The sequence below is a fragment of the Molothrus aeneus genome, unplaced genomic scaffold, assembly GCF_037042795.1.
Source record: "Molothrus aeneus isolate 106 unplaced genomic scaffold, BPBGC_Maene_1.0 scaffold_134, whole genome shotgun sequence".
In the NCBI taxonomy this organism is placed as follows: Eukaryota; Metazoa; Chordata; class Aves; order Passeriformes; family Icteridae; genus Molothrus; species Molothrus aeneus.
Window position 1 is genome coordinate 120,182 of NW_027098797.1, and position 17,247 is coordinate 137,428.

A 17,247-nucleotide genomic window follows, 5' to 3' on the forward strand; every position below is an offset into this window, starting at 1 on the left:
CGATTCCTTCAGCCCCGCCCATTGCTCCTCTTAAAGGAGCCGCACCTTTTAAAGGGGGGGTGTCCCTTTTTGGGGGGGGGGTGTCCCCATTTTAGGGGTCCCATTTTGGGCGTCTCATGTTGAGGGTCTCATTTTAAAGTCCCCATTTTGAGGATTTCATTTTGAGGGTCCCATTTTGAGGGTCTCATTATGAGGGCCGCATTTTGGCGTCCCCATTTTGAGGGCCCCATTTTGATGTCCCATTTTGAGGGTCCAATTTTGAGAGTCCCCATTTGAGCTTCCCATTTTGAGGGGTCTCATTTTGAGGATCGCCATTTTGGGGGTCCCATTTTGAGACTTCCATTCTGAGGCCCCCATTTTGAGGGTCCCATTTTGGGTGTCCCCCATTTTGAAGCTCCCATTTTGGGTCCCCATTTGAGGGTCCCATTTTGCGGCTTCCATTTTGAAGTCCCCATTTTGCGGTCTCCCCCTTTGAATGCGTCGCCCGGCCTCTCTCCCCCCAGACCCCTCACGCACACGCTCCATCTCTGCACCCTTTATTACCGAATGCTCGGGGGGCACCCCGCGGCCCGGGGCGGGGGTCTCAGGGCCGGGGCCCCTCAGGGGCTCCCCCGACACGGCCTCTTGCTGAGGTTGCCCAGCAACTGCTGCTGCTGCGGGCGGTAGGGCACCACGAAGGCGTCGGGCGGCAGCAGCGCCGCCCCGTCCGCGTCCAGCCGCCCCATCAGGACATAGCTGGAGCCTGGAAGGGATTTCGGGAGGGGGCGTCAGGGCCGGGGGGCCCGAACAGAGCCCCGCGGGCTCCCCCCGGGCACACGCACCTTTCTTGAGCGAGGGGCAGAGGCGGCAGGGCAGCTGCAGCCGCAGCGAGGAGCCCTTGGCGGGCTGAGGCAGCCCCAGCGGCGCCGCCGCCTTGAACACGCCGAGCACGGAGAGCACGGCCCAGCCCGGCTCCTGCGGAGGGCCCCGCGACACCGACTTCACCGTCCCGGTCAACACTGTAGGGACGGGAACGGGGGTCAGGGTTCCTAAAGCTCGGGAGTGGGGGTTTGGGGGGGGGCGGCCTCAGGTTCCCCTCAGGGCTCTGGGGAATTCTCCAGAACTTTCTGCCCACTTCCTGCCTCAGTTTCCCCTCACGATTCTAGGAATTCTCCAAAGCTTTTCGGGTCTCCTTGCCTCAGTTTCCCTCATGATTTTGGGGAATTCTCCAGAACTTTTCGAGTGCTCCCTGCCTCACTTTCTCCTCACAATTTTAGGACATCCTCCACCCCCATTTCAAGCTGTCCCTCCCCGTTTTTTCGGGGTGTTTCTCACCGAAGTCGCTGCTGCAGAAGTTGCTCTGCAGGGTCCCGGCGCGGCGGCAGCGCTGGGGGCAGGGGGCGGCCGTGGGGGGGGGCTCGGCTTTGGGGCCGGGGGGCGCCTTGGCTTTGGAGCCCCCCCGGGGCTTTGGGGCGGGGGTCTCGGGGGTCTCGCTGCCTCCTGCGGGGTCCCGCAGGGTGTAGGAGGCCGAGAAGCCGTCGGCGGTGACGCTCAGGTCGGACACGAACTGCACCAGCAGCTCCGGGGAGCTGGACACGATGGGCCTGGGGGGTTTGGGGGGTCAGGGGGATTTGGGGACACGATGGGGCTGGGGTACGTGGGTCAGGGGGATTTGGGGGGCATGGGGGGTCAGGGGGGCATGGGGGGTCGGGGGGGATATGGGGGCTTTGGGGACACGATGGGGCTGGGGGCACGGGGTCAGGGGGATTTGGGGGGCATGGGGGGTCAGGGGGGCTTTGGGGACACGATGGGGCTGGGGTCATGGGGGGGGTCAGGGGGATTTGGGGGGTCAGAGGGTTTTGGGGGGTTGGGAGGCTTTGGGGGCTGTGGGGGGGTCAGGGGGACACGGGTTCCCAGGTGTGTTTGGGGGGTACTCAGGGGGTCCAGGTGGGTTTGGGGGTTCCCAGGTGGGTTTTTGGGGTGCTCAGGGGGTTCAGGTGGGTTTGGGGGGATTTGGGGGGCTCAGGAGGGTTTAGGAAGGACAGGGACATTTTGGGGTGGCTCGCACAGGGTTTGGGGCGGGCCGGGGGGGCTCGGGGGGGCTCACCCGGGGGTCTCCTCCCCACAGAAGCGGCCGAGGCGCCACGCGTCGTCCCGCGCCCCCCCCTCGAACACGGCCACGTAATCGTAGCGGCAGTGAGGGTCGGGCTCCACGTCGAACTTCCCGAACCGCAGCTCCACCACCTGCACAACCCCCCCGGGAACCGTGCTGAGACCCTCGGAACCCCCCGGGCTCCTCCCCCACACCCTGCAGACCCCTCCCCAAATTCGCCCGAGCCTCCCTGAACCACCCTGCTCTCTGCTTAGCCACCCCGGACATCCCCTTGTGACCCCAAAAAAGGATTTCTGACCCACAAAAGGAGTTCTGACCCCCCCAAAGGAATTTTTGACCCCCCCAAACCCCCCCAGACTCACCGAGCCCCCCCTTGAATACCCACAAATCCCTCCTGACCCTCCCCATCCCTCAAATCCGATCTCCCCAAATCCTTCTGACACCCCCAAACCCCCTGTGAACCCCCCCAGACCCCCCCCAAACCCCCTGTGAGCCCCCCAGAATCCCCCAGACCTTGCCGGGGGGGGCCACGATGTGCCAGGAGCAGCTGATGCCGGGTGGATAATTCTCCTCGGGCCAGTTCGGGGTGCTCAGGCTGCCCTGGGGCTTCTCCAGCCGCCCGCCACAAAACTGATGCTCTGGGGGCGGGTGGGGGTCACGTTTTTGGGGGGCACAGACACCTTTGGACCCCCTCCCTTCTCCCCACACCGCCGGCATCTCCTCTGTCCCTGAGACCCCCCAAAATCTGGGGGGGAAATTTGGGGGGGGCTCCGCCAAAACCACCCTGGGACTGTTGGGGGGAGATGGAATTTGGGGAGCGAGACCTCCCCCCCGGGAATGTTTTCTGTAAATTTTTGAATTTTTAATTTTTGGGGTTTTTTTGGGGGGGGAGATGGAATTTGGGGAGTGAGACCGCCCCCCCGGGAATATTTTTGTAAATTTTTTTTAAATTTTTTTTTTTGGGGGGGGGGTCGTACTCACCGTCAAAATAGTGCCAGGACTCCCCGAAAAAATGGGGTTTATTAAAGACCCCCGAGCGCCGCCGTCCCTGGGGGGGCCCTGCAAAAGGGTTGGGCTGGGTTGGGGGGGGGCTGGGGGGTCTCCACGGGGCGTTTTGGGGCAGATTTGGGGTTTTTTTTTTTGAGGGATTTTGGGGCAATTTGGGATGTTCCATGCGGCTTTGGGGGGTCTTTGTATGGATTTGGGGTCTGGGTGATTTTGGGGTCTCAGTGCTCCCCTTTCCCTCTCAGCTTTTCTCTCCATTTTGTGCCATTTTTTTGTGCCAAAAAAAATAAAGTTTCCTTCATTTTTTTCCTGACACTTTGCTCCATTTTACTCACTGGCTTTTTTTCTCCAATTTCTTTCTTTTCACTCATTTTTCCCTCCGTTTTTAAAAAAAAAAAATTCAGTTTTTCTCCCCTCATTTTTCCTTTTCCTCTTATTTTTCTCCTTTCCCTTTCACACTTTCCTCCCCTTTTCTCCTCAGCTTTTCCCTCCTTTCCTCCCTTGCACTTTTCCCTCATTTCCCTGTTTTCTCCTCAAACTTTCCCCCCATTTCCTCTGCACCCTTTTCCATTTCTTCATCACACTTTTCCTTAATTTCTCTTTTTTTATTCTCTCACTTTTCTCCCCAATTCCCTATCGGGGTTTTCCCTTTCTGTTTTCAGTTTCACAGTTTTCCCTCCTTTTCCATTCACATTTTCTCCTCATTCCCACTGTTTTTCTTCATTCCTACTCTTTTTTTCCTCATTCCCACTGTTTTGTTTTCTGCTCATTCACCCTCTTTTTCCCTCATTCCCAGTTTTCTTTAATTCCCACTGTTTTTTCCTCATTCCCACTATTTTCATTCCTAGTGTTTTTTATTAAAACGGCGTTTTAATAAAGTGCTTTAATAAATAAAGTGTCCTAGTATTCCTTATTCCCACTGTTTTGTTTTCTCCTCATTCTCACTGTGTTCTTTTCTTCTCATTCCCACTGTTTTTCCCTCATTCTTACTGTTGTTTTTCCCTCATTCCCACTCTCCTCACACTTTTCCCAATTTCACCTGCTTTTCCCTCTTTGCCATCTCTCTCCAGGGAGTCCTTTTGCCCTCTCAGCCCTCACATTTTGGGGCTCTTTATGGCACTTTGAGGGTTTTTTTTGATCTCTCCACATTTCCAGGGAGTCTCTGGGTGGTTTTGGGGTGTCCCCCCGGGCCTGTCCCTGCTCCCCACCGGCGGTGCTCCCCGTTTTTGCCCCGGGGGTCTCGCCCCGTTACCCACCATGGCTCGGGGGGCTGCCGGCGCTGAACCAGGCCAGGAACCCCCGTCCGGCCGTGGCGCCGTCGCTCTCCATGTGCAGGCGGAGCCGGTTTTGGGGCGCCCGGAGCGCCCCGGGGCGGAAGGTGCCGCAGAAGCGCCCCAGGAGCGGCGCCGCGGGGCCGTGGCCCCCGAACACGGACAGGGCGTCGAAACGGCACCGCGGGTCCGGCTCCAGGTCGAACACGCGGAACGACAGCGTGGCCACCTGGCCCTCGGGCACCTGGGGACATTGGGGACACTGCCGGGTCACCACCTGGCCCTCGGGCACCTGGGGACATTGGGGGGTCAGCACTGGGACACTGGGGACACTGTCGGGTCACCACCTGGCCCTCGGGCACCTGGGGACATTGGGGACACTGCCGGGTCACCACCTGGCCCTCGGGCACCTGGGGACATTGGGGACACTGCCGGGTCACACCGGGACCTGGGGGTCACCACCGGGACCTGGGGGACTTGGAGACATTGGGGGTCCCCACCTGGGCCTCAGGGACACTGGGGACACTGCGGGGTCGCCATATCCAGGGAGCCCCGGGTGACCGTGGGGGTGTCTCCGGTTCCGGGGAACCCCCGGGGGTGTTGGGGTGACCGGGGCGGGGGTCTCCGGGGAGCCCCCGGGTGTCCGTACCGTGATGGTCCAGGTGCAGTTGCTGCCGGGGGGGTAATGCCGGGGGAAGCCCTCGCTGGCGATGAACCCCGACTCGCCGCGATGGTCCCCCCCGCACGGGAACACCGGGAACACCGGCCTGGGGGGGACACGGGGGGGTCACGACGGGGGAACCACGCTCGGGGGTCCCGGGCGGTGCGGGGCTCCCGGTTCCGGGGAGGTTCGGGGCAGCCCCGGCTCTGGGGGCTCCCGGTTCCGGGGAGGTTCGGGGCAGCCCCGGCTCCGGTTCTGGAGCGGAGGCTCCCGGTGCCCCGGGGGGGGGTTCGGAACAGCGCGGGGCTCCCGGACCAGGGTGTCCCGAACCAGGAGTGTCCCGAACCGGGAATGTCCCGCCCCGGGCCCAGCCCCGTCCGCGGGGGTGGCGGTGCCACGTTCGGGGGGCGGTCCCGTCCCGGAGGGGTCCCGTCTCGGAGGGGGGACCGTCCGGCCCCGAGGCTGCCGTCCCGGGGGTCCCGTCCCGGGGGTCCAGTCCCGAGGGGGTCCCGGGGGTGCCGTTACCTGGTGGCGTTGGGCCGGGGGCTGGGCGCGGGGCTCGGGGGCGGCTCCTGCCCCGCGGCCCGGGGGGGACTCAGCGCCCACAGCGCCCCGAGCAGCAGCAGCGGCAGCGGCGCCCCGAGGCGGCTCATGGCGAACGGGGCCGGGGCGAACGGGACCGGAACGGGACAGGAACGGGGCCGGGGGGGACCGGGGGGTGCGGGGAGAGGGGAACGGGGGGGCGGGAATGAACGGGAAAAGGCGTGGCCTGGCGGTGACACGCCCAAAAGTGGGCGGAGTTCACGGGTCCAGCTCCGCGCTGCCTGCGTGGGAGGGCGGGGTTTTCCTGAATGCCACGCCCACAAATGGAAAGAGGCGGGGGCCTCAGCGACTGGGCGGGACACGACTTGACTCCGCCCCAGAAGGCGTGACCGGGGCGTGGCCTAGACATGCCAAGCTGGAGTGGGCGTGGCCAGCAGAGAGGAGGCACCAAAATTGGGAGGGGGGGTGCCCATAATTGAGGCGCTTCTGTTTAATTAGCCATTAATTAAGGACTCCCCTTAATTAATTAATAGGATCGCCATTAACTAAGGACTCCCTCTAAGGGGGCGGGGGGGGGGGGCCCTCCTGACCGAGGACCCCTCCCCAGACACACACACACACACACACACGCGGGGGGGTGGGGGCAGTGTGACAGCAGCTGGGGGCTCCCCAGGGCAGGGAGACCCCCCAAATGTGGGGAGGGGGCTGTGATTGTCCATTTGGGGAGGGGGGCGCGCTCCCAAATCCCCTTACGGGACCGGACCCCGCGCCTTCAGGTCGGGAGCCGAGCGCTGGCGGTGGACTCGGGGCGGGGGTGGGGACCCCCCATCCAGAGACCCCCGGCGGGGCCGCCCCGAGTGCGGAGGGGGCTGCAATGAGGGGAGGGGGCTGTTATCAGCTTGGGGGGCGTCCCCCGCGCCCCCTCCCCACGCCAGGCGGTGCTGGGGGTTACTCTTGAAGGGGAAGCGCAGCTTGGAGTCCTGCTGGAAGCGCGGGGGGCGCCGGGGGGGCTGCAGGAGGGGCTGCGGACCCCCGCCCGCCATCAGCCGTGCCTGCTCCTGGCGCAGCCAGCGCAGCCGCCCCCGCCGGAACGCCGGGTCCTGCTCCATCAGCCGGCACAGCCGCGCCGCCGCCGCCCCCGGGGGCGAGGGGGGGTCTGCGCGGGGCTGGGGGCGGCACGGGGAGGGGTCCCGGGGCGGGTCCCGGGGGGGCGGATCGGCATCGTCAGCGTCGTCCTGGGAGCGGGATGGAGAGGGGGGTTACAGGGGTCTGGGGGTGCTGTGGATGGTTTGGGGGTGTCAGAAGATGGGGAGGGGGGGCTTGGGGTGTCAGGGAATGGGGAGGGGGCCCTTGGGGCGTCGGAGATTCCATGTTGGGGGGTGTGGGGTGTGAAAGGGGGGGTGGGACACAGGCCGGGGTCCAGGGGGACGGACCAGGGGCGCTGGGGGGGGTGTGGGGCAGGCAGACCCTGCTCTCAGTCCCTCCCCATGTCCGTCAGTCCCTCAGTGTCCGTCAGTCTGTCTGTGCTCACCAGGGGGATGGGGATGACGTGCTCCATCACACGCGTCCCTCAGTCTGTCCCCGTGTCCCTCAGTGTCCGTCAGTCCCTCAGTGTCCATCAGTCCCTCAGTGTCCGTCAGTCCCTCAGTCTGTCCCCGTGTCCCTCAGTCTGTCCCCGTGTCCCTCAGTGTCCGTCAGTCCCTCAGTGTCCGTCAGTCCCTCAGTGTCCGTCAGTCTGTCCCTCTGTCCCCAGGGGGATGGGGATGATGCACTCCATCTGCCCCACGCACGTCCCTCAGTCTGTCCCTGTGTCTGTCAGTCCCTCAATGTCCGTCAGTCCCTCAGTGTCCGTCAGTCCCTCAGTGTCCGTCAGTCTGTCCGTGCTCACCAGGGGGATGGGGATGACGCGCTCCATCATGCGTGTCCCTCAGTCTGTCCCTGTGTCCCTCAGTCCCTCAATGTCCGTCAGTCCCTCAATGTCCGTCAGTCCCTCAGTGTCCGTCAGTCTGTCTGTGCTCACCAGGGGGATGGGGATGACGTGCTCCATCACACGCGTCCCTCAGTCTGTCCCCGTGTCCCTCAGTGTCCGTCAGTCCCTCAGTGTCCATCAGTCCCTCAGTGTCCGTCAGTCCCTCAGTCTGTCCCCGTGTCCCTCAGTCTGTCCCCGTGTCCCTCAGTGTCCGTCAGTCCCTCAGTGTCCATCAGTCCCTCAGTGTCCATCAGTCCCTCAGTGTCCGTCAGTCTTTTCCAGGCTCACCAGGGGGATGGGGATGACGCGCTCCATCACGCGTGTCCCTCAGTCTGTCCCTGTGTCCCTCAGTCCCTCAGTGTCCATCAGTCCTTCTCCGTGTCTGTCTGTCCGTGCTCACCAGGGGGATGGGGATGACGCGCTCCATCTGCCCCACGCGGTCGCGCAGGGCCCGGATCTGCTCGTCCTTGGCGCTGTTCTGGCGCCGCACCTCGCTCAGGATCCCGGCCAGCCTGTCCAGGTGCAGCCGCAGCCCCTCCACCTCGCTCACCTGGCACACAGGTACATTCTATCAAAAACCCTTTCCTTAGGGTTCTCTCTCCTGAGAACTTGAGAGGCCTCAGAAATTAAAAGTAAATAATAATTATCACCTATGGAATGCAACAGGTGGATCTGTGATTAATCTCATGTGATTGTTTCTAATTAATGGCCAATCACAGTCCAAATGTGTCTCTCTCTGGTCAGACACAGGATTTTGTTATTCATTCCTTTTCTATTCTTAGCTAGCTTTCTAATGAAATCCTTTCTTCTATTCTTTTAGTATAGTTTTAATATAGTATTAAAATACTAATATAATATTAATATAATACTATTTAATATAACACTAACATATTAACATAATAAATTAATATTACTTTAACATAATGTTAAAATAGTAAAACATTGCCATACTATGAATTTAATATTAAAATATTAAATTAATATCATAAAATAATAAATCAAACCTTCTGAAACACGGAGTCAACATTCTCCATGTCTCTTCCCTCATCCTGGGACCCCTGTGAACACCACCACACTCACCTGCTCACCACCTTCATCCTTCTCCTCCTCCTCCTCCCGCAGCCGCGGTGCCGGCTCCAGGCTGGGCTCGGTGCTGACCCTCGGGGCTGGCGATGACGATGATGATGACGACGATGATGATGATGGTGAAGGCGCTGTCCCCCGGCGGCGCTGCGGGATCTGGTAGACGCGCAGCGGCTCCCGGCGCCCGGCCCGGCGTGGCCCCGAGCGCACCGAGGGCACCACCGAGGGCACCGAGGGCACCGGGAGCGGCCGCCAGCCCGGCCCGGGGCACGGGGGGGGCTCAGGGCACGCGGGGGCCTCAGGGGGCTGCGGGGAGATGGGATGGGAGATGGGGGAGAGGCTCTGGGGGGCACCCAGAACACCCCCAGGACACAGAGAGGAGGGTCACAGGACACCGAGGGGACCCAGGGGCGACCCCTGAGACACATCCAGGGTGCTCACGGGACACTGAGGGGACTCAGGGGACAATGAGGGGGACAACTGTGACACCCAGGGGCCACCCAACTACATCCAGAGGACCCGGGGGTCACCTCTGATGGGGGCTCCTTGGTGCTGGGGGGCTGCGGGGGGATGTAGGAGAGGCCCTGGGGGAGTCAGGGCAGCCCGGGGGGACACTCAGGAGACCCCCGAGACACTGAGGGGACAAACGTGACACCAGAAACAGCCCCAAAACACATCCAGGGCACTCATGGGACACTGAGGGGACCTAGGGGACAATGAGGGGGACAACTGTGACACCCAGGGGCCACCCAACTACATCCAGAGGACCCGGGGGTGACCTGTGACACTCGGGGACACCCAGGGGCCACCCGGGGACACCAGGATTCCCAAACGCCCCCCGTGCCCCCCTCACCTGCGGCCGCTCCGACCCCTCCTTGTCCCCCTGGGGTTGGTTCTGCAGCTCCTGCAGCCTGGGCCGGGGGGGACACGCAGGGTGAGCCCCCCCAGGGCACAGCCCGGGGGTCCCCGTGCCCAGCCCTGCAGGGCTCCGGGGCCCCGTGCCCACCTGTGCAGGCGCATGTCGATGCCCTGCTGCTCCAGCAGCTCCCTCTGGGCCAGGTTCCAGTCCGGGGGGGGCCCGGGGGACGCCCCCCGCTCCCGCTGCCGCCGCGCCTGCTCCGGGTGCGTGAAGCGGAACACGTGGTTCTGCCCCAGAATCAGCCTGTTCCCTGGGTTTGGGGGGTCACGGGGGACTTTAGGGGAGATTGGGGCAGGTTCTGCCCCAAAATGAGGGTTGGGAGGGGGTTGGAGGGGTCACAGAGGGGATTTGGGGCAGAGTTGGGCAGGGTCACAGGAAGTTTTGGGTGGATTTAGGTGGAAAATGGGGCTTTGAGGGTGTCATAACAAACTCCAGAGAAAATCTGGGGGCAACACGAGATTTGTGAGAGTTCCAAGGGAATTTGGGGAGAAAAGTTGGGGTTTTAGGGGGGGTTTCAAGTGAGACCCATGGGGATCTTGGGCACAGGGGGATTTTGGGGAGACACACAGAGATCTGGGGGGGGCTTTGGGGGGTCCCTACCCGAATTGAGCACCACCGGCTCCGTCACCTGCTTCCCGTTGACGTAGGTCTCAGCCCCCTCACACGGCTCCAGCGTCACCACAGCTTCAGGGGGGGACAGCAACACCAGGGGGGGTCACCTCCGTGCTGGGGGAACCCCAAATCCCACCCAAACCACCCCAAAAAATCCGCCCAGGAGCCTCGCGGTACCTGGGGGGGGCCGCGCTGACCTGCTCCAATTGCAGCATTTTGAGGAGGAAGGGGGTAAAAAAGGAGTTAATCTGTGCCAGGAGGGGGCTGGGCAAGGGGGGGAGGCACCCCAAAATCCGGCGGGGACCCCCCAAAATCCCGTACCTTCCCCCGAGGGGTCGGGGCAGCTGCGGAAGAGGCAGTGCTGATCCTGGATGGACGGTCCTGAGAGCTTGATGTCCACGTCCACCCTGCCCACCCTGCCCGAGGGGGCAAAACACAAATTGGGGGGGTCCCAAAGGGGGTCCTGAGGGGGTTTGGGGATCCCACAGCCCCCCCACCCACCTGGTGACGCCATCCTTGATGTGGTACAGGAGGCACTCGGACATCAGGGGGTCCTCGTTGAGGTTCACCAGGTGCGGGGTCTGTTTGGGGGGATTTGGGGGGGGCACGGGGATAAAAAGGGGGGTGAGGGGTTGGGGGGGACCCTCAGGGTGAGGTGAGGCCCCCCCCCAGTTTAAAAGAGTTAAAACCTTGCCTTTTTGGGGGAAAACACCCCGACGGTGCCGCCATCCTCACGCAGAGCCACCCCCATCTCGGCCAGCAGCGCTTCCCTGGGGGGGCATAGGAATTTAGGGGGGAAAAAGGAAATTTGGGGATTTGGGGGGAAATTTGGGGATTTGGGGGGAAAAGGAATTTGGGGAGGCACAGGCAATTTGGTGGGGGGAAAAGGAATTTGGGGGGGGAAAAGGAATTTGGGAGCGTTCTGGAATATTTGGGGGGGGCTCAGCGTATTTCGGGGGCCGTGGGGAGGGTTCAGGGTATTTTGGGAGGGGTCAGGAATATTTTGGGGGGCACGGGGGGTCCATGGCCCCCCTCACCGCTCCAGCCTCAGCGCCTCCGTCCGCCTCAGCTTCTCCTCCCAGGTCTCGTTCAGCTCTGCGATGATTTTCTCCGTTTCCTGGAGGAAAAACAAATTTTGGGGGGGGGGGGTCCCCGTGGTTTGGGGATCCCCCCAGGCTCCCTGAGGAGCAGGGCAGGGGTTTTTGGGCTTTATTTTGGGGTTTTTTTGGGGGGTTGTTCACCTGCAGCCGCTCCATGGCCTCGGTGGGGCCCAGGGGGGGCTCCAGCCCCGGGTCCCCATTGAGGGTGGGGGGCGTTGTGCCGGGGGGGGGGCTGGAGGTGAGGGAGGGGTCGGTGAGGCCTGGGGGGAGATGAGGGGTGGGTGTGAGGGGGGGTGCCACCTCCTGCACCCCCAAATCAAACCCCAAACCTCTTCTGCCCCCAGATCCTCTCTGCAACCGACACCCCAAATCCGCCCCCCCTGCAAAACCCCCTAAATCTGACCCCCAGACACCACAAACCCCTTTAACCCCATCCTGAAACACCAAATCCCCCTCAAATCCCTCCAGAGCCCCCCAAATGCCCCCAAACCCCCTCACCCTGGGCGCTGAGCAGCTCAAACTCCCCAAATCCCCCCAAAACCCCCCAAATCCCTCACCCTGGGCACTCAGCAGCTCCTGCAGTCTCTCAAAACCCCTAAAAACCCCCAAATCCCCCCTAAATCCCCTCAGAGCCCCCCAGACCCCCCGGCCCCTCACCCTGGGCACTCAGCAGCTCCCTGAGCCGCGTCACCTCCCGGCGCAGCTCGCGGATCAGCCGCGCGTTCGGGTCCTCGTTGATCACCGCGTGGCACCGGATCTGCTTCGTGCGGTCCGCGTACCTGGGGGGCACAGAAAGGGGAGAAATGGGGGTGGGATCAGCACCGGGACCCCCCCAACCCCCCAGAGCCCCCTCCTCACCGCAGCGTGCTCAGCGTCTCCTCGTAGCTGCAGTCGGCCGGGCTCAGCGCCGCGATCATGGCGGTGCGGGAGTTCCCTCCTGTTTATATAGATTTATATTTATATAAACATTTATGTAAATATTTATACAGAAATACATACAAATTTATATCTATATAAATCTATATAAACAGGAGGGAACTAAATATATAAATATATATGCATAATATATAAATAACAATGTATAGAAATTATTTTATAAATAATAAAATTACTTTTAAAATAATAGATATATTAAAATGATATATACAAAATATATATTTACATATAATATAGAAATTATTTAATATATAATAAAGTAATAATATATGTTTATATATAAATATATTAATATATATTTATATATATAAAAACATATAATACATATTTTTATATAAATATATATAAATAGGAGGGAATGAATAATAATATATATAAACCATATTATATGTAAAATTACTATTTTAAAAGTAATATATATTTAAATAATGTATATAAAAATAATATATGTTTATATATACTGTATAAAATTATTTAATATTTAACAAAATTATCAATATAAATAATAATATAAATAAATAAATAAATACATATATTTATTTATATATATATAAAAATACCCTGAGCCCCCCAAAATATTTTGGGTATTCAATAGTTGTTTAGATAAAAGGGCTCTGTAATCACCTGTAAATTGTGTTGTGTATTTGGGAGCTATCCCACAATAAACATAAGTATTTACTTTCTAACTCTAAACTGTTAGAGATTTTTTCTCTCTCACAGTTGGATATCGGTACTAGATCAATATCCATATTTTGGTGCTAAATCAATATCCATATTTTCAATAAATCAAACCCACCCAGGTTCTCCTTCAGCAGCCACGTCAGCACCGAGTCCCGGTACGGGATGAACTCTGGCTTCTTCTTCTTGCTGGTCTGCTGGGAGGATGAGGAAGGTGGTGAGGAAGGTGGTGAGGGGTCCCCAAAAAAGGAGGGGACCCCCCCGAGGGCGAGGGCCCCCAGACTCACCGCCTCGGCCAGGGCAGAGATCACCTTGCCCAGCGTGGTCAGGGATTTGTTGATGTTGGCGCCTTCCTGGGGAGGAGGAGGAGGAGAGGAGGAAGGCTCAGGAGGGCTCTGGGGGCAGGGGGAAGTCGCCCCCTGTTTTCTGGGGGTCCCAGCCCCTGTTTTCGGGGGTCCCAGCCCACCTTGAGGCGGATGCCCTTGGCCCCCGATGCGTCGGCGCGTTCGCTGCCCGCCAGATCCACCAGGGAGATGCGGCTGACCTGGGGGGACAGGGGGGTTTGGGAGCGAATTCTGGGGGTTTGGGGGCTGTGAGGGGATTTGGGGGGAAATTTGGGGGTGTTTGTGGAATTATGGGGAGATTTGAGGGAGCGGAGAGAATTGATGAGTGCTGGATGAAGATAACGGAGAATTTTGGGGGGGATTCAGGAGATTTCAGGGGGATTTCAGGGGATGATTTTGGGGGGATTTTAGGGGAGATTTCAGGGGGATTTCAGGGGGATTTCAGGGGAATTTCAAGGGAATTTCAAGGGATGATTTCAGGGTGATTTCAGGGTGATTTCAGCGGAATTTCAGCAGGATTTCAGGGTGACCCAAAACCTGGTTTGGACAGATTGAGGGGGTCACTCCAGGGCTCCCCAACCTTCTCGGTGGCCAGCTCGCTGAGCGGGTCCTGGCGGCGCTGGCTGAACACGATGCTGAACACTGCGTGCGAGCGGCTGCTGGTCTCGTTCATGTTGGTGGCTGCCACCGTCCTGCGGGGGACCGGGACGGGACCCTCGGTGCCTGGGGGTGGTTCTGGGGGGTCCAGGCTGCCCCCGTGCCCCGCCCTGCCCACACCTGGCCTTGTTGCCGCTGTCCATGAGGTCGGCGATGTCGGCGAACGAGGCCACGGCCAGGCGGGACAGGTCCTGCACGTAGGGCCCGAGCAGGGGGTGCTCCCGCACGCGCAGCCCCCCGCGGCTCTTGGGGTTCAGCAGGTCCCGCACGCGCTCGCAGTAGATCTCCAGGTAGCTCACCTGGTGGGGGGGGGGGGGGCACGCTCAGCAGGGACCCCAACACTCGGGGGGGAATTTGGGGGTGAAAAATCCAAACTGGGGGGCAAATCGATGGGGATTTGGGGGGAGGAATCCCCAAAATGGTGACAGGGAAAAATGCCCAAGGTGCTTGGTTGAGCCCCCAAAGTGTTGGGGTGGGGGGCAGATGAACCCCCAAACTGTTGTGGGGGGTTTGGGGTGAGTCTGCAGGAGCTGAACACCCAAATTACTCAAGGGGGGGTCTGCAGGTCACGCTCTGAACCCCAAAATCCCCCTGACCCCCCCAGAGTCCAGGAGACCCTCCCCAAAGCCCCCGAAATTCACCTCCACAGAGAATGACAGCTCCGGCGACCCCTCCCGAGCCATGCGGGCGAACAGATCCTCGCAGAGCTGCAGGTGAGGAGGAACCTTTGGACCAGGGTCTGGGGGGGCTCCAGCCCTTCCTGAGGCCCCCGGGAGCCCCCCAGCCCCCGGACCTGCGGGATGATCCCGCGCTGCCCCGGCTCCTGCCGCCCCATCATGGTGTAGGATTTGCCGGCTCCCGTCTGGCCGTAGGCGAGGATGCAGACGTTGTAGCCCTCGAAGGCGTGGGCCAGCATCTCCTCGCCGATGTCCTGGTACACGCGGCGCTGCGAGGCGAAGTTGGGGTCCTCCTCCTGTGGGGGGGCACTCAGGGACCAGCCCCCCTGTTCTGGGGGTCCCAGCCCCTCTTTTTGGGGGCTCCAGCCCCCCCGGACCCCCCCAGCACTCACCGAGGTGTGGGACCAGTAGGAGTAGTCGAAGGTGAAGTGTTTGGTGCCGTCCTTGGGGAGCTTGGGGTTGGTGATGCCTGTGGGGTGGGGGGGGGGACACCGGCGTTGGGGTGACCCCCCCACATCACCCTCACCCCCCCAGCACCCTCACCCCCCCCCAAAATCCTCCCCGTTGCTATTTTTAGCCCAGGGCAGCTGGCACTCCGGGCTCGGGGCCAGCACGGGACAAGGACGGGGACAACGGGGGGGGGGGGGGGTCCCATATCGCGATCTCCCCTCCACCCCTGGGGGCTCCCTCCCCTTTCCGGGACCCCCCCTCCGGGACGCCCCGCACTCACAGGTGGTGTTCCCCTGCATCTGGATGACACACTTGGCCTGGCGGCTGCTCTCCCTGGCGCTGAAGGGCCGGACCCGCACCGCCACCTTCACCGAGGCGCCCGCCATGCCCGCGACAGCCTCAGCCTGTCGCGACAGAGCGGCGTCACCGCCCCCTCCCCTCCCGTCACCGCCACCCCTCGGCCAGGTGCGTGTGCCAGGTGTGTGTGCCAGGTGTGTGCGACCCCCGGGCAGAGCAGGGGGGGCTCCGTGTCCCTCCCCCGGTGCCGCCCAAGGAGAGCCCTAAAAATAAACCCGGGGGCGGTACAAAAAAAAAAAAAGTTTTTTAAAAAATAAAAATAATTTTAAAAATTAAATAATATTAAAAATATATAAGCATAAATATAAGAAATATAAATATACATAAATCTATAAATGTAAAATATATATAGTATAAGTAAGAATAAAAAATAAAAATACATAAAAGGATAAATAAACATAAATATATAAAATAGTAATTGTAAACACAAAAGCTAAATAAAAATAAAAAGTACATATATATATATAAATGTAAACAACTATATAAAAATATAAAAATAATAAACATATATACGTATATGAATATATAAATGTAAATTATATATAAATACAAATATATAGAAATAAATAAAAGTAATAAAAAAAAATAAAACCGGGGGAGGGGGTGAGCAAAAAGCCCCCCGGGCCGGACCCTCCCCAGCGCCCCCCCCCAAAATTCAGGGGGCGTCCCAGCAGGGTCCGAGGTCAGGGATGGGGGCACAGGGGGGGATTTGGGGCAGGGGGTGGGAAGCCCCCCCTGGAGTTTCCCCCCGCCCCCACACCCCAGGTGACTCCAGGTCACAATAAACAACACATGACACACCCGAACCCCCCAGGACCCCCTAAACCCCCTTCCCACACCCCCAGGACCCCCAAACCTGCCCCTACCCCCCTGTGAACCCCCCTAATTTGCTCCCCGAGCCCTGACGTCCCCCAAACTCTCGCCGTTCCCGCTCACCGGCCCCGCGCTGCGGCATCCCCTCGGCCCGGGGGTGTCCGGGGTTTCCGAGGGGGTCCCGGGGGGTCCCCGGCCGTTCCCGGGGAGTTCCGAAGATTTCCCGGTGGTTCCTGGTGGTTCCCGGCGGTTCCGGGCCGTTCCTGAGGGGTTCCGAGGGGGTCCCGGGGGGTCCTGGCCGTTGCCGGGGGGTTCCCGGGGATGTTCCGGGGGTTTCTGGGGGGTTCCGGGGGTGTTCCGGAGGTTTCCCGGTCGTTCCCGGTGCTCCGCGGCGGCTCCGAGGCTGTTCCGAGGGTGTTTTCGGTTTTTCCCGGTTGTTCTCGGCCGTTCCCGGCGCTCCGCGGCGGCTCCGGGGCTGCGGCCGCGCCCGGGCCCGGCGGGGCGGGGCTGGGCCGGTCCGAGGGCGGGGCCTGGGGCGTGGCGCGAGGGGTGGGGTTGATGCTCCGCCCCTTCTTAAAAGGGCAACGCGGTACAGATGGGGCCCACAAATGGAAGGGCTTTTCCCGCGTTTTTACCTCAGGATTTTCCCGTCGCGTGTCTCTCTCCTTTTTCCTTCAGGCTTGTGTTTTCCCCATTTTTTAACTCACGCTTTCGTCTTCTTTTTCTGAAATAATTTCATCCATTTTCTCTTTGCTTTTTTCTTTCTCTTTTCTTTCAGGTTTCCCTATATTTTTTTCGCCCAGAAAGGCTACAAATCCTCAAAATGGCCTCAAAAAGACAGCCTCCGAATCCTCAAAATGGCCCCAAAATTGCCTCAAGAAAGTTTATTTACAGTACTAATGGTATTTCTCACACCATTGGAAACCTTTTTTCGTGGTTATGTAGTCTGAGAGCACAACTGGCAGTTGTTCGTCGCGCCACGTCGCCCCGCCCACACGACCCCGAACACCCCCACCCAACCACGCCCTTTTACGCGCTGACCACGCCCCCGCCCGGCGGAGCGGCCCCGCCCCCTTGCGC

General features: G+C 59.9%; 2 protein-coding genes across 3 annotated transcripts; both read right to left on the reverse strand.

Annotated features, from left to right (window-relative positions):
* Nucleotides 1–520: 520 nt before the first annotated feature.
* On the reverse strand, nt 521–5,739 carry PCOLCE (procollagen C-endopeptidase enhancer). The gene is made up of 8 exons (XM_066569975.1): nt 5,555–5,739; nt 5,018–5,135; nt 4,354–4,612; nt 2,606–2,730; nt 2,087–2,223; nt 1,315–1,583; nt 822–998; nt 521–742 (listed from the first exon to the last, which is right to left on the reverse strand). Exons 1-8 carry the CDS (start codon nt 5,680–5,682, stop codon nt 600–602), a joined length of 1,356 nt encoding a protein of 451 aa, XP_066426072.1. The 5' UTR covers nt 5,683–5,739; the 3' UTR covers nt 521–599.
* Nucleotides 5,740–6,025: 286 nt separating this feature from the next.
* Nucleotides 6,026–17,132, reverse strand: KIF1C (kinesin family member 1C). Of its 2 annotated transcripts, none has more exons than XM_066569972.1 (24): nt 16,803–17,132; nt 16,291–16,697; nt 15,278–15,401; nt 14,940–15,016; nt 14,664–14,816; nt 14,512–14,577; nt 13,991–14,169; nt 13,794–13,905; nt 13,336–13,413; nt 13,157–13,222; nt 12,988–13,063; nt 12,114–12,192; nt 11,913–12,034; nt 11,397–11,515; nt 11,193–11,272; nt 10,850–10,925; nt 10,657–10,736; nt 10,477–10,571; nt 10,144–10,227; nt 9,631–9,793; nt 9,478–9,535; nt 8,622–8,930; nt 7,942–8,091; nt 6,026–6,807 (listed from the first exon to the last, which is right to left on the reverse strand). In XM_066569972.1, exons 3-24 carry the CDS (start codon nt 15,381–15,383, stop codon nt 6,322–6,324), a joined length of 2,814 nt encoding a protein of 937 aa, XP_066426069.1. In that variant the 5' UTR covers nt 15,384–15,401; nt 16,291–16,697; nt 16,803–17,132; the 3' UTR covers nt 6,026–6,321. The 2 variants fall into 2 exon arrangements, with proteins under 2 accessions (XP_066426069.1, XP_066426068.1); XM_066569971.1 differs by having other exon boundaries at nt 14,664–14,843.
* Between the last annotated feature and the right edge of the window lie 115 nt (nt 17,133–17,247).

Bases quoted from the DNA above. Each gene is read 5' to 3' on its own strand.
- KIF1C (XM_066569971.1), bottom strand. From the start codon at position 15,383: ATGGCGGGCGCCTCGGTGAAGGTGGCGGTGCGGGTCCGGCCCTTCAGC. The intron at 12,035-12,113 runs GTGAGGAGGGGG...TGTGCCCCCCAG, and splicing joins GAGACGCTGAGCACGCTGCG to GTACGCGGACCGCACGAAGC. The intron at 6,808-7,941 runs GTGAGCACGGAC...TCCCGCTCCCAG, and splicing joins GCGTCATCCCCATCCCCCTG to GACGACGCTGACGATGCCGA.
- PCOLCE (XM_066569975.1), bottom strand. From the start codon at position 5,682: ATGAGCCGCCTCGGGGCGCCGCTGCCGCTGCTGCTGCTCGGGGCGCTG. The intron at 4,613-5,017 runs GTACGGACACCC...CAATGTCCCCAG, and splicing joins ACTGCACCTGGACCATCACG to GTGCCCGAGGGCCAGGTGGC. The intron at 2,731-4,353 runs GTGGGTAACGGG...ACCCGCCCCCAG, and splicing joins CGGCAGCCCCCCGAGCCATG to AGCATCAGTTTTGTGGCGGG.